The 16,248-nt window shown below is 47.6% G+C and overlaps 1 protein-coding gene across 1 annotated transcript in view; it reads right to left on the bottom strand.

Annotated features, from left to right (window-relative positions):
* pfdn1 (prefoldin subunit 1) overlaps positions 1-16,248 on the bottom strand; it is a 56,645-nt gene that overhangs the window by 23,664 nt on the left and 16,733 nt on the right. Inside the window, exon 3 of the mRNA XM_088933350.1 lies at positions 15,711-15,795. Coding sequence (XP_088789476.1) covers positions 15,711-15,795 — 85 coding nt within the window. The remainder of the gene's footprint in view (positions 1-15,710; positions 15,796-16,248) is intronic.

The raw sequence follows: 16,248 nt of genomic DNA, 5'->3' as shown, positions 1-16,248 counted from the left end.
CCGCGCGGGATCTACTCTGGGCTGAGTTTAAAGACCGGAGCGGACAGGGCCCGTCAGAGCCCCTGTGGTGTGGATGGGGGTCCTGGGGTCCTGCCGCTGGTGCTGATGTCGTGTGCTTTAACCCACAGCCCCCCCACGAGAAAATCCACTGCTTCCCTCCAGCCGGAGCTGGACACACGGACACAGGAGAAGTCCAGTCTAGCTCAAAGCCCCAAGAAGGCTTAAAGTTTTACTGCTTTCCTAAGTTGTGCGAGTCACGTGGTTGCAGACGTCCCTACCTAAGCATCGGCTTCCTAATCCCAGCAGTGGGATTCCTCTGGCACCCAGGTTTGGTGTGACTCCTGGGCCGCAACAGTAAACAATTACTCCTGATAAACTCATGCAGCTTGGAAAGAAAGTCAAAGGAAAGGGAACCGGATACGGCTATTATAACATAAAAGATCAGGAAGCACTAAGGTGAGTCTTCACAAAAAAACGTTGTGCAAGAGCCCTGCCTAACATCCTGAGCAAACATCCTGCCCACTTTAATTGAGCCAAAGCGTTCGTTCGCACTGCAGCAGAACACAAAATAAGAAGGTCCGGGATTACATTTCAGTAACAATAATTTATCCTTTGTCTTCCAGAACTCGTTTCATGCCTGTTTTTTGGCAGAGCTTTCCTTCAGCTCATTAAGGATTAAAACTTGGAAACCCTCATGTCTGCGAGGCTAGTTTCCTTCTGGGTGTGAGACGAACTGTTCAAGTAAAACATCGGCGTACTGCATCACTGTGTGATCCGGCCAAATAACCCAAGACGCAGACCACACACAGCCCTGATGCTTGTCTTGATTTCATCAAAATGACCTAGCACACAGAAGAATTATGGCCTTTTTAGTTGGTTTTGTTTTACCAAATTAATAACATACACAGGTCCAGCTTGTTTGGGTTCCAGTATACAAGAGTTTCCAGAATCATATCCAGCCATTGATAGGATTCTTGAGAGAATCTTGGCTGGAGAGATGCCTAGACCTGAGAGAAGTCAAGGTGTCAAGGCTGGGTGACAGAAAATGAGAAACACTAAAAGATTGCTGATGTTTATAGAAAGGACAATGCACAGAAACAACTGACCTATAAGCCCCCTTTATCACAGCACAGAGGTGCAGTTTTTAATTATATTTCCACTTACAGGGGATACACTAAGAACAGGCATGAATGCTGTTCACTGCTAAATCTTAAAAGCTCTAGCAGTGCTCACACAAATACAGTCAGCTTAACAGAAGCAAAAAGCTACAGCACTTTAAAGAAGGCTTAGCTGGTTACTGTGTCTGGACAGTCTTGCTCCACAGGAAATGCAGTCTCCTGTGCTGCACTATAGAGGAAAAAAACTCAAGGAATCTGCGATTTCAGTGGGAATTTTAATCCACCCAGAATTACCGTGGCTGGGGAAAATGGTGCATTCCCTACCCACATTCTAAAGGAGGAATGTCTCTCTAAATGACACATTCAGGACAACTGTACTCACTGAGGACAAAGACTTTGGCAAAGTAGCCCACCTCCAGCAATCAAAGCAAAGCTCAGTTACAAACAGCTGAGAAAGACACTGCAGAGGTCTGGAACCAAAAGAGCAGGCAAAGCCTCAGCAGACTTCAGCAGCTGTGAAACGTATGCTCTGGCAGTGAGAGCAGCAGCGCAGAATCCTAGATAACTTTGCTAATATTTACAAATGGAGAAAATACCAGACAAATAAAATAAAGTCAAAAGTTACACTTAAATATATGCTGTCTAATTCTGCTGGAATGTAGCTACAGTGAGGCCAACACTTAGCTGTTATTAATATTCCAACACGATACCACCAAAACCTACTTATTGTAACCCTACAGTCTCATTTTATTAAGACCAGTGAATTGCTTGATTTATTCACAATTTACGGGTCTATGAGAAGGCATTTTCATGACTAGCAGCTGTGGGAAGATGACCTGACAGCTTACTCCTGTTGCACTAACCCTTCGTGTAAAGACATGCCCGCTGTCCAGTTTGTAGGACCTCCCACAGCTGCTTTCTAAAAGAGGTCAAGGTATCAGCTTTGACAGCATCGCTGGCCAGCTTGTTGAAGCCGAGGTGGACACCAGCCTTCTCTCTGTGAAGCAGGGAGAGATATTCAACATCTCTCTCAAACCCTGCCATGCTCTCTGTTTCCACTAAACACAGCACCACACTCCTCTGGCTGGAACAGCTCACTGTCCTGGTATTCTCACTCATCAACAGCACCACTACGGCTCAGGTGGGCAGTGCAGGTGGTTGCCTGCTCACAGGTGATGAAATGCTGCCACTGAGTCATGCTGTCTGAAGACCTCAACTGGGCAATAAAGACTGTGATGAAAGCCCTTTCTCAATGCCTTAGCAGGGTCTTTTTTTTCAAAGTATGTGATTCTTATCTTCTGGGTTTTGAATTAGAAAGCAAAAGAGGATTCTTACAAACTAGATCCTACTAAAAGGACAGCGGAATTCACAGCTGTAGACAGAGGGGAAACCCTTGTTCTCCAGTACAGTAATCTTAAACCCTGCTCCTGGAGCGCCCCAATCCAACATGATTTATAGATTATCAATAAATCGCTAACTTCTAAAGGGCTAGAGGGCCGGAACACTTTAATTGATCAACTGCAGGTGATTATGCAATTTTAAGATTTTGGAAAATAAGCCTTCAGCCCTCAAGCCTCCCGGTAAACGTAAATGAGAATTCGATCTCAGCTGATTTATCTGGTTAATAAAGGATTTTTCTACATATTTCTTGTGAAGTTGGTCATTATTACAGCGCCGATGGAGACTGAGGCTCTGCAGAACCTAAAAACGAACACAGACAAACCAGCATCACCAAGAGACCAGTAAGACAGGACCATGCGCAGGAACAGGACAACACGCCGCCGTGCTCTGCACAGGGGGAACTGCATCTAGCTTGGAAATCCAAAGGCACCTTTTTTCAAGCCACATCCCGTCCAGAAGTGGCCGTGCTGACTGCACTGTTTTTCTTGCAGAGAGAGCAGCCGCCGATCTCTGCGCTGTAATTAACATACCTGAGGCCTCGCCGCCTGCTCCCCGCCCAAGCCAGCCCCCCGCCCTGCAGCACCGATATCTTTAGCTTCCAGCCACACTGTCCTGTCCTCAGCACTGAGCACAGGACCCCGGACCGCCAGCGGCCCCTCAAGAGCAGCTTCACAGGGGAAAGAATAACCCCCAGGCCTACATTCAAGTACCACAACGGACAAAAAGGCAATAAATAAAACGTATTAGGGCTGGAACAAGCAGCAAAAACATCAAAATAAAAACCGCTGGAGGGAAGAGGAGGTTAAGGGCGAACTGTGTGTCACCGTTGAGCTCATTTCAAGCAGAGCTCCCTGCTGACCTCCAGTTCCCCTGGTTTGTGGTGACTTATCCCCGCAGCGGGACGGCGAATTCGTGTTCGGCTGGCTGGCCTTACTGCGGCTCAGAAGATGCTGGCCTCACGTTGGCAGCCCCCACACACTTTGCCGACAGCCCGATGGTGCCACACCCTTTCAGATACTGTTGGGATGGAACTGCCTGTTGCCTTGACACACACCGCCCAGAGAGAAACACCTCCAGCACAGCAGAATGCTGCAGAAATAGCCAAGACACTTATAACCAAGACTTGGTGGCAAACAGCGTCTCAAGTCTTGTTTTTTCTTTGCGTCTCTCCTCCTTTATGTTTGACGATGACTCTTAATAATAATGATAATAATACTAATAATTGCTTACACTTATATAGCACTTTTCTGGACACTCCACTCAAAGCGCTTTACAGGTAATGGGGATACCCTCCACCACCACCAGTGTGCAGCCCCACCTGGAAGATGCGACGGCAGCCATAGTGCACCAGTACGCTCCCTGCACACCAGCTCTGTATATATACTGTACAAATTTTCATCTTGTTATCCCTCCCTGGAAATTCAATAAATGAATGGTCGTAAACCCAGCTCTTCTTCCCTCTGAGAACTGAAATGCTTAAAAGCCCTGCAGATTGGGGCCCAGTACAGAAACCGCTGAAACGCCTGAGAGGACACTCTGTCAGCAAAGGCACAATCGCAACTGTCCCTTCAGTACACCACCATCTGCCAAGACTTAAACAAAAAAAAACAAGATTGTTTAATGGCTAAATCACTGAAAGTAGATAACACCTCTCACACCTGTTTCTAACATCTGTTTGACTAGCAGTTCAACTCAAACAAACAGGAAATGCCTGAATCACCATTCAGGAGACTTGAATAACTTTGCAGAGTGGAAAAACTTGTGATTGAGCTCACAAAGAAGTATCGCCTCCAGGTCATTTGAGTGTCTTCCAATAACACGGAGTCAGACATGCAAAAGCTAAGAGGAAAGGAAAATTCCCACACTGGAGTTACAGTGAGAGACCAGGCCTAAAACCAGAACCGGATCATTAGTGGGATGATATAACCACTGGCAAATTTTGTTACAGTGTCTTGAATGAGAGGAGAGACAGACTAACTGTATCTGCAGAGAAGATCGCTGTTTGTCACGAATGTCCTCATGTGAAAGAAGCTGTCCAGGAAACAGTGGGTGTAAAACAAGATCGACTAGGCTGTACACAGCACCCAACAACCCAAACAAGTATGAATAAGTACTGACTGTCCAGCTCAGCTGCAACTGAACACAGGATTCAGGAGCAGGTTAAACACCAGGGGCCCTCTGCAAGTAGTAGACATGCACATTCCATTCACGACTCATTACAGCCAAATATTTCACTCCTTCTGGACCACACTGCACCTGGAGAAGGGTTCGACTGATCCGATTAAGGGTTAAGCGGGCCTGTTCGCCACAGCCCTCAGCTGTCAAGAGTTTAAAGGCACCTGGAACACCAGCTGGACTCCAGACCTTGGTCAGGAGCCCCTGCTGTGAAGAATCGAGGAGCTGAAAACAAAAACTGTTGCCCTGTTCAGCACCATTTCCTAAAGGGCCCCTTGCATAAGGCTGATGTCCAATAACACTGGCACAGTCCTGGACAGAGCACGTGATAAGCCAGAACAAACTAGTCGTTATGACACCTCAAGTTTGGCCCGAGGAACTGCGAGGCAGATGTGCACCCAGATGTTAGCAACGATGACAAGCAGTAATATACTTCCTGGTAACCCTAAGCCTCCTGAAAGGGCTGCGGTGCTGGAGCGCCAGTGCACGTGCCCCCGGAGCAGGAAAGAACGTGAGCCGCTGTTGCAGCCGAGAGCTCTCATCTCGCCCCACGCTTTCATCTCCCGACCTGAAAGAGATTCCCCGGGGCGAGAGAAACCCGGCCTGCCGCCACCCCCCCCACGAGGAGAGAGAGAGCCCAGGAAACAGAGATCGCAGGAAGCGCTCACTGGCCCTCGCATTCCTCACATTCCTCCGCAGCCCAGGTAAACAGTGACACAGAGCCCCGCCCAGGCTACCTGCACACCGCGGCTGCCGGCACCGCAGGGAACGGATTACAGCACTGCACAGAGATGGGGCAGCCTGAGACCCAGGAAGCAGGGGATTAGGCACCACCGGCGACCCAGGTGCTGACCTGCCACACCGCACGATGCGTCAGGCTGGCCGCACATCCGGAGCAGGGCCAGTGCACGCCTCCGCGGCGTGAGGCAGCAGCTCCGGCATCCGCTCCACCTAATTAGCCTCTGGAATGTGCTGCAGGTCATGGAGAAATCCAGCAGGATCCTGCGCTCCGCCCAGACACACCAGCCCCCTCCCGGCCGGGCAGCCCTTAGGACCGGGCAACACGTGCGGCACAGCAGGCTGCACGATCGCTAAGGACAGCAGTGATGGACAAGAAGAGCCTTCCTCGGCCTGCCCGCTGGCCTTACAGGAACGAGACGGGATAAAGCGAGAGATAACGGAGCTCTACGGACAGTGACAGCAGCCCAGCTGTGAAACTCGTGCTCGAAAGGCAGGAGAGAGCATTAGCCATGACCGCCGCCTCATTCGCAGGCTGTCTGTCTGAGCTCATCAAAGAAGTTCACATGGCCTCTGGTCCCAGTACTTTTAAGATCACAGTAGAAATACCGCTTGCCCTCACAGCTGTCTGCATCAGGCCCCCCAGAAAGCACAGGACAAGGCAACCAGGTGTGTTTATATATTCACTATTTGACCGCTGTGTCAAGGAAAGTTAGATCTCTGTAGCTGGACAGTTTAACAGATACACAATCACTCAAAAGGGTCACACATGATCATCAATAAGGAAGGAAATCCCCGTTGCTTCAGGTGCACTGTTCTTTGATTTCATATTACGAAAAGAGTTATATGTATCAGAGAAATAAAATTCAATGACCACTGTAACCATATAGTTTAGAAATGTGCCTCGAGTTATAATCACAACAATTTGAACCCTCTGCTACTCTCTGTATCTTTTGCAGCGAATGTGAATATCTTCTGAAGTTGGTGTCTGCTACTGACGTCTGTAGTGCTGCTGGCTTCATTTTCAAGGAGACACCCCTCTGGTGCGAGTGACCTCCTCTCATTAGCAAAATTCCAATACCTCTTTTTATTGTAATAGTGAACAGACCTTTCACTAACGTCACAGATCTTAATAATTTCACACAAGATTCACAACGCACAAAACTCCAGAGTACCTACACTGAGACGCACACAGGGGGCAATGGAAGCCGGCATGTGAGGAACTGAAGTCAATGATACTCATATGCAGGAGCTACGGCCTCTGTATGTAGGCGAGCACGTTCAATTCCAGGAAGGAAATTCACTGAAAAACAGTGCTTCTTTGATGCATTTCTCTTTCAAGAGCGCTCCTCTCATGTGTGCTCAAGTTACACTAGAGACCTTCAGCCAACATGCTGGAGACCGGAGAAGGGAATGGAATCTGAAAATCTCAGGTCAGCGCAGGTGCTGGCATGAGTCACGACGCCCACTGCAGCTGCCCCCGGTGAGCCGACCGACCACGCCCCCCGTCAGGTGTCCCCTGATGTCTGACAGGGCCGCCCCCCACCCCTCTTCCCGGCACGCAGCGCTCCCATCCCAGGTGCGGAGCCAGAACAGGAGCAGGCCCAGCCCCCCACGCTGGCCTGTGTCCTCCTGGTTGCTACAAAAACAAACAGAGGTATCAGTTATCTGCGTGACGTAGGGCTCCGGGCAAGAACAGGGCAGTGGACACACCCAGCCTGCAAACACACCGCTGCTGGAGCAAGCGGCTTAGCAAGCTGCCGCCTCCGGCCTCGGCACCGAGCCGCGCCCCTCCACTGCAGACAGAGCACCGTGACCCCGCTCCGGCGGGCATGCCTCTGAGCCCCTCCCTCTACTCTAGCAAGCGTGCATTGCGACGCGTGGCAATAACCTTCCAGAAGCTTCGCCACACAGGCCCACTGCACATGAGCTCTGCTCCCAAATTACGCAAAGTGGTTACTAAGGTGGAACCCTATCGTATTTCCAGAAATGTAGGGCTGACTTCTACAGCCCACAATTATAACACACAGGGAGTCTCACCTGTGCAGCAAGTCAAACTGGCTGTTGTCTTGTCAGGAGCCGCGGAGCCCTGGAGTCAAATGCACTCAAGAATTTCATCCAGAGCCAAAGATTTTGCAAGACAAGCAAACAAGGAAACAGATGCCAGATCTGTATGTGCGTATATTCGTATGCCCACAATTACACAGTACACAAGACATGTACACGCATGTACACACGCATCCTCTGCTACCTACTGACTGACACTGTCGACCGTCCCTTTGTCTGAAAGGAAAGAACCTCTTTCAAGATTTTACAGGTTCTGCTTTAGTCATCATGCTCCTTTTTACACAAGTAACTTCTGAATGATTTTTTCTTCCAGTTTCTAATGGTTGTTTTCTAAACTGGCTAATCATTCTAGTAAAATCTGCTCTGTTAACAGTCCCTCCGCAGAACAAAAAGAGAAAGACACTTGAGCTGCCCCTTCCTGCAACGAACCCTTTCCACCGCTGTCCGTCTCGCATCGGCATGTCTGCCACACCACGGCGCCGTGGGAACTGTGAAACAGCCAGCTCCGGACCTTGTTCTGTTCGGAAAGACATTACCAGCGCACCAGCGCAGCGCAAGATATTAATTAACCTCTGGTAAAAGCCCCGACGATCATCAGCTGACTGGATGACCTCAGTTTAAAGTCAAGTGGAAATGAGAACAGCCGGCTCATTCGAGCTGGACTTCATTGAGTCAAGAAAAACATTCCCCAGGGATGAAACACTTTGTGAGTAAACCAATTGTATAGATTTTTTTATTTAGTTCAAGAGAATACCAGCTATCAGAAGAAAATCAGGAGTTTTGCACCAGAAAGACAAAGGTCCTCACTGAGAACTGCCTAACACAAGCAGTCACAGGGCTGCTAAAAATAGCCAGGCCTGTAGCTCAAACCCATTCCCACAGAGCAAACACAGCCAGATCCTTGCACAAAACTTCTTGTATCCATTTCACCAATTCTGAAATACCTGGCGACAGAGCCCAAACTGATAAAGCAGCGCAAGCCTGAGAAACGGTATGTGCTACAAGAATACGTACCGGAATCTGTACCACCAGCCTTATCAAGCCTTCATGTACTGTTACACCAGCAAGAAAACGCTTGTCCGGGGACCAAGGAGAGAGAACGTATCAAAGTCCTGTGCAGTACGGTGGTTCTGTAAGAGACCCAGCAAGGTGGATGGGACAAACAGCCTCCTCTGATTTACAAACTTTCTTATGTTCTTATAAACAACCTCGGATTAATAATTTTAGACTCTCCAAGGAACAGAATTTTTTTAATCAGTTACGAGCTTTTGTCTCAAAATGTTCAAACTGGCCTCAGTCTGGGGGTCATTGACAAGACCAGCACTGGCACAGACAACGGGACATAAGTGAGCAACTGAGGTCCACAGATCTACAGATTGAGGAGGCAGACTGTCACTCAAGGTGGGTGATTTACAGTCCAGGGACAGGGGCAGGGGCAGCTGTAGTGACAGCACTATTATCCTTGTTAATAGCGTGCTTAATATTCAACATTGATGATTTTATCAATCAATAAAATCAAAAACCGACATCCCCCTTCAATGATATTCTTTGACCTATCTTGCAGGATCATGCAACAGACGTGGAGGAATATGACAGAAAAAAAAACAGACCGCCTTTGGGATTAACTAGGAATTGTACTGTATGGTCCTGTTCCTCCCCTGGTGAAGAAATAACATGCACACATGTTTTCAGACAAAAACAGGACAGCTGCAGCCTTCCAAGCGCAGAGCACGGTTTTAATTAGAAGCGGGCCCTGCAGCTCCGTGTACCTGCTCTTCTGACTTCATGAACTGCGCCCCACTCTCAGCCTGTCTAATGCATTTAATCGTAAGGGCTGACATTGCTTCAAGTCGCACGTTGCTAGGAACTGCATACTATTTGTATACACCTTGTTAAAGATTTCCATTACATCCCCGGGCACCTCTATATACTTGATGGGCTCCAGAGAGCTCACGTGCAGGTTTTGTTCCAGCATGCACGACAGGAGTCCTGAAACACTGGCTAAATCAGGAGAGGAACAGTAGAGATTCCCACCCAAGACTCAAAAGGACATACTGTTTCCAAGCCAGTCAGCCTGCAGCTCAGTCTGCTCTCCCACGGTGCCCCCAGGCAGCCCCTGCGCTGTTGTCTCCATCCCCAGCAGAGCCCTCGCCCACCGTTTCCACGGAAACCAGGCAAGCCACACTCACATCACATTCCTCTCACCAGCCGCGGCCTTTCACCTTCGGCACACACATCCGTTCACCCGGTCCCAACCCCGCACGGCACACGTGTTCTCCTTCTTCACTGCTCGGGGCTCAATTCCCGAATCAGACGTCTGTCTGTCTTTTCGTAGTTTAAGACTTTACTTACACTCCTGGGCCTATAAGGCAGTGGATGATCAAAACATAAGAACATAGAGTGGAGGACTGAGAAAAAAGGACAGAGCAGGGAAAAGAGATGGAACAAAGGCTCACGCTGCAGAGCACCCGGACACTGTAAGACACAGAAGACAAGGCTGCAAGAACACAAAAAAAAGATTTTCTGAGTTTATCCACTGAAAGCAGAACTAATGATTTCGTGTTTTAGGAACATCGGGGTTACAAAAACGCCCTGGGCACCACGTCGCATCATCCCAGCGGGGTCTCTCTCCCGAGGGGACGGCAGGAACGAAGAATCTCATCGGGGTCTCGGAAAGCCACGCTGCTCACTCGCAGCCGTTAAAGAGCCACCAGTGGACAAAAACACTATGGAAATGAGGCCTGGTGTGCAAACAAGGAACTACACCGTTTTACAAGCTGTTATAATTCTAAACTGATTTTACACGTCTGTATAACAGGAACAGTGAGCAGGAGTGTTGGAAATGGCGAGACGATCACACGCCCCTCCCAGCAGACTGCCGCTCTTTCCCCGGTCCCCAGAAGTGCGCAGTCACGGAGCTCAAAGGCTGCACACAGGCCCTGGTGGTGGCCTGGGTGTGGATTTCCCAGTGGAACTGTCATGAGCCGTGGCGCCAGCAGGGGTCTCTGCAGTGTTGAAGGCACAGTCACCGTGAAGCCAGGTCATTACATCCAGCTGAACTCTACATGGATGTACAGCTTCAGTCCAGGCCTATAGCTTGAGCACAGGCTCCCCTAGCAACACCTAGATCATTTCAACGAAGCAAACCAGTGAAGGAAGCAGACTCTGCTTATGTGCAACTCAGAACTTCATGACCTGTAAGGATTAGAAGATCAACCAATGACACTAAACTTTGATGATTCTGGGAGTCTTACGAATTTCACAGTTTCTATGCATCGGACATGTTAAATGTCACACGTGATGTTTCATACTTCAGGCAGAATGCTTTATGCAAAGGAAATGTTGTTAAATGAGCATAAAAATGAGAAGCACTGCCGATATGTTGTAACACATGACAAGAGAGCACCCAGGACAGAGCAGCAGGGTGCTGTTGCTGTGGAGCACAAGACTGCGGAGCCGTGCTGACCAGAGAGCAGCACAGCGGCACCAGGGTAAGAACTGGACCCCCAGCCCAATGGGAAAGGAGCGAGAGGCCAGCGTGTAGGGGCAAACTGGACCCCCCCAGCCCCTTTGAGGGACCAGCCCATGAAGTTGGGGGGGGGCAGGAAGGGTGCCGGAGACGTCACTACACTGCTCAGCGTGCCCTCGCAGAAAAAGCCCCCTGGCACCGCCTTCCCAGCTTATTTTTAGAGATCTGTTCTGCCAACACCCTATACCAGAACCTTCCCAGAATAGCTGCTCCAGAGAAAGCAAGGGCAGGCCCATCACACGGTGTTAATAAGCAACAATAACAACCCCTTCCTTCAACAAATAAAACAGAATATTTGTTCCAACAGAAACACAGTGTCAGGCAGGGCAGTGACACTGGATATTGCCATATACAGAGAGGCCGGATGCAAAAGAACAGAATAGCAGTGCTTCAACATTTCCTGCAACACAATCTGTTTTGCTGCCTCTTCCCCTCGTCCCGATAACCTCCCTGACTCCAGCTGCAAATAGATTAAAAAAACCTCACGAGCAGTCCCTCCAATAACATTGCTCTTTTCCCTCTCGCCTCCCAGCGTGAGAGGAGAGAGAGTGACAAAGAGCCACAGGCGAGAAAGAAAAAGTTGCGGCGCAGGGTTAAAAAACAAATTATTTTATGGCGCGTCTCAAAAACACTGCAAGTGACTTTGCTGAAGAATTCTGTTCATTTTCACTCTGTCTAGAGCACACAAGACATCTCTCAGCCATGACATGTTCGACAGAATTAACCTGCATTAATACTACAGACTAGAAATACTGCCTGGGGTCACTGAACTCCAGTCCTGGTGCAGGGTGGCAGTTGTTAACTATTAGTGGGGAAAATTCAATAAGACTTCAGTTTTGCTTCTGTAAAATATGTGCAACATTAAGAGTATAAGGATATAGACCAGACTTTGTCGCATTCAATTGTGCAAACCACAAAACATACAGCACATTTAAACCACATGTTCCAGTTCCCAGTGTTTAGACTTGCAAGACTAACAAAGCCTGCACTTGCTGGGACTGGACCGGAGACACTGTCCCTCAGAAGCTCATGCATGTGTTTGTGTGTGCGTGCATGTGTGTGCACACACAACGGGACGAGTCTGGAGACGGGTGACAGGGCCTCCCAGCAGAGCAAGGAGGCAGGCCCTAGCATGGGAGCCGTGGAGGGACGGAGTCGGGAAGGTCCTGGGGAGCCTGCCCTCCCCGGCCCCGGCATGGGGAAGACATCACTCTGCACTCCGGAGCCGAACAGAGGCTCTCCAGAGGCAGGAGCGCAGCCCGGATCAGCCTCCCCGAGGAGCAGCAGCTGCTCCCGTCACTGACGCCTATTGTGCCCACATGGCCGGCAGCTTCCTCGGATTTTCAATTTACGGAACACACAGGGAGACGTTTCGGAAAACAGGTCTATTACACGAATACCCCTCTCTTACAAACTTCTTACACACCAGACACTGTATTTTGGCTAGCCACAAATAACTCAACACAGTACAGAGATCAATTTTCATTCATTCAAGTACAATCCGTCACGCTGTTCCTAACTTTCACATGACAGTTAGAAGTTGTGTGGACTGCCTGTGGTCTTCACTACGATATTATCGTCAAGTACACACATACAGCAGACTTTTAGTAATTAGCCAGGTCTGAAATATTTTTTGTAGATCAAATGCTTTTTATAATGAAGAAGTCTTACATTCGCAAATGTTATATCATTTGTACAGAAATCAATTAAACATTATACAGGATTTATTATCAAAAGTAAAATAGGCTCCAGAGTTAAAATTGGCTTGGCTGTTACGCAACGCACTGCAGCTGTTCCTGAAATGGCCAGGCACGAAACACAGCCTTTCCAATAATGCTAAATGGCAGTGGTACACTTCCAATGGCAGAGGCTTATGACTCAAATTTTAAGACAAGCCTGTTACATTTTAATGAACACGCTGAAAAACTTTGGCTCAGCTATTGGGCTTGAAAACATAACGGCATCAACAATTATCAGCCAAACAGTTCAGAAGGACTAGTGAGCTCTTCAAGAATAAACTATTGTAACTACAAGCTACTACTAAACTACAAAAAACTGCAAGCTACAGCAGCTACGGTCAGCAGAACACTCTGACAGAACAGACGGATGAATCTTGGGTATCAGGTGAAATCTCCTTATAACACCACGTCCTAAGTCTAAAAAAAATAGGAAACTCCAGGATGTGGACATGCAGGGCTGTATTATCCAGTCAGGGCAGCACTGTCCTGTCTTTCCAGACCACAGAACGCACATCCAATAACAGCAGGACAGCGGTGACCTGACTTTGGACCTGTGGTGTTTCACAGGACGCACTTCTCGCACTCCGGTCCTCAGGACCCTCCTGGAGGGCTGTCAGCCCGTCCAGCCCAGTAGTCAGGGGGCTGGAGAGGGTGGGACTACGTGACAGGGCTCAGGTCACCATGCAGGGGCAATGGAAAGAAGAGCCAGTCTGAACGACTGAAAGGGTCTGGCTCACATCCAGTCTGCACAGTGCATGACGAAATGCCACACTCTGTCCTCACCCACATTTTGCAAGAGCTAAATGCATTGATAATTTCACTTCTCCCTTTCTAGGATTTCTGGTGTCTAATGATAGTCTTGCAATGTCAATGTGCTTCCTGTACATATGACTTACTCGGTTTAATATAAAAAAAACCTTCACAACTGGGATGTTGAGCAAAAATCTTATTCCTTTGCCAGTTTCTCGAAAAGCCTGATCAGCTTTACAATACTGAGGACGTTACAACAATATGTCACCAAGAATATTTATTTTAAAGTTGGAAAAAATCTACAGCACCTACAGGCCCCAAAATGTTTTGTTTAAATCGGCAGCCAAAATGCAAATGAGTCATAATAAGTAGCATCATACTTGGGAGTCCACGATGTTGCTCTTGTAGCATATACTGTATTCTGTTACTGTACTGCACTTTAATGTTAAAAAACTACTTAATCAGTTACTGACACATAAAGATCTATAACCCATAGCCAGGTCTTTTAATGGAGAGGGTGCTGGCATGAAACTAAATTTGTGCTATTTCTGGTTTATTTTACTGTTGTTTTAAGTATAAAAACTTAAACTCGATTTAAGATAATAATACTTGTTAGGGTCATATGTTTTTATCTTTAGAATACTAAGCATAACTTTTTTCAATCAATTATTTATTAATTTCTATTATTGGTTACTTTTCTTGTTTTTTTTCTGACCATGACAGAATTCAAAAGGAAAACAAGTGGAAACGAATCAGCATCACGTCTAACAAAGACTCATACCAACTGGGTCCTGATTTCGCTCGGACATTTCTTTCAGGACACCTACACTCAGAGCAACTGCTCCTGGGGAAGAAAGCAGTGTACTTGCTAAAAGAAAAAATGATATCATTTGAAAAAAAATTTTGAAAATATGCTTCAGAATGCTTGGCTTGAAATCAAACATGTAGCCAGGCCCTAAATTCCTCTGTTTTTCTCATGGCTGCAATGCGACTGGAAATAGCATTCTATTTCTTGAAGACCAACAGACTCTTCCCAGTCGAAAATCTGCTGATGCTAACGTTCAAGGCCACTGCATTCAGCACTGTTCTCCATCGTGAGAACTGAAATGTGTACTATAAGGGCTAGAAACAGAGAGGCTGGGGATAACAGGACCTCATCACCTCTTTATTCTGAGCGATTCCAGAGAACCAACTCTCGTAGCACAGACAGCGGTTTGTTCCAAACTCCCACACCTATTTGTGTAAAATGGCTCATATTTTCTGTCTGAAATGCCCATCCACTGCCTCTCTTACATCCCCAAATGTCTTTGCTGAGCTCGAAACAGCTGTGTGCATTAACTACAGTCCTCCAAACGAAAGCACACACACATCACAGCATAGAATCATAACTAGGCATACAGACCTGTCGGTCTCCTCTGTAAATAATAAGCATTCTTAGAAACCGAACTCATTACAGTGCGAAACTCTGGATCACAGCACACTGCCTCCATGAGGCAGCAATCCATTCTGTAAAGGGGAACTGCAACGCTGTGTGATATTTTGGGGTTAGAAGGAATCGGCATTGATGACGCTTTTCAAACAACAATGAAAGTAAAATGGATATTGGAGGTTTTACATATTACTGTGTACATCACAAAATAGACAAAATGCCAGGTCTGCGCAGCACCATATCCTGCAATTCAGAACAAGGCAACAAAACTTCCTGTGAGGTGAAGTGGGCCCATGACATCATAAACAAGCAGGCTTGTGAAGACATCTTCAATCCCACAGAAATCTCACTCTCAACTTCGAGACGGTTTTGCCACCAAATGCAACTTGTTAACTCTGCACGCAGATCACACTGGAACATTTCTGAGGCGACATGCCTGCCGCACAACCTGTACTTATTTGCTCGTGCATCTCAGTACATTAGTCATCACAGAGACTAATGAGCAGGAAGGGCCGCTGCACGTCACAGTTCTCATGAACTCTCGCCTGTGGCGAGACCTGTGCTTTGTGACCACGTGGCAACCATACGGTCCTTTCAAAAAGAATAGGATTTTGTGCTTAATTCGGAATTCGTCAAATTTTGTGACACCATCAATTAATTTATCTTGTTACCAAGATTTAATAACCTGTCTGAGAAATTGAGGCTGAAGTTCCCCCTTTAAGTGATTTTCAGCACAGTGGAGAGGAGGGGTTCACTCATCTCACCTCAAGCTCCTTGATCTTCTCCTCTGCGTTCCTCCTCTTCTCCTGGAGCTGGTTGTGAATCGCGTCCTTGGACTGCAGGATAAACCTGGAAGGAACCGAGAACAGGCATGAGCCCGGCACACAAGTCTCGGCACAGGAAGTCAGGAGAATCACTCCTGGTCTGGTAGGACACTTTTATCCACGGTGACTTACACGTGCTCCCGTTCATACAGCTGGGGGTGCGACAGTCCAGACCCACAGTGCTGCTGCACGATGCCCCACTCGAAGAATACAACGGAAAATTCTAAAAAAGTTAAAACACTGCAGGGCTGCTACAGCTTTGCTCACAGTATATAAAGACGTCTTTCTTTTCAAGAGACCGCAGTAGTCTATCTGACACTGTTAAAAGTCCTTACTCTCTCCTAAGCAGGACTTGTAAGAACAGCACACAACTCCAAAAGAACCCATCACTGATTGATACTTAGAAATCACATAACTACATTATTTTTTTGCTTCTGAATTCTAGATGAACAAAACCATGCTTGCTGAGTACACAGGA

Source organism: Atractosteus spatula, chromosome 14, assembly GCF_055471065.1.
Source record: "Atractosteus spatula isolate fAtrSpa1 chromosome 14, fAtrSpa1.hap1, whole genome shotgun sequence".
NCBI classification, from domain to species: Eukaryota; Metazoa; Chordata; class Actinopteri; order Semionotiformes; family Lepisosteidae; genus Atractosteus; species Atractosteus spatula.
Note: the sequence above shows the minus strand (reverse complement) of the source record. Positions and strands in the feature narration are given on the sequence as shown.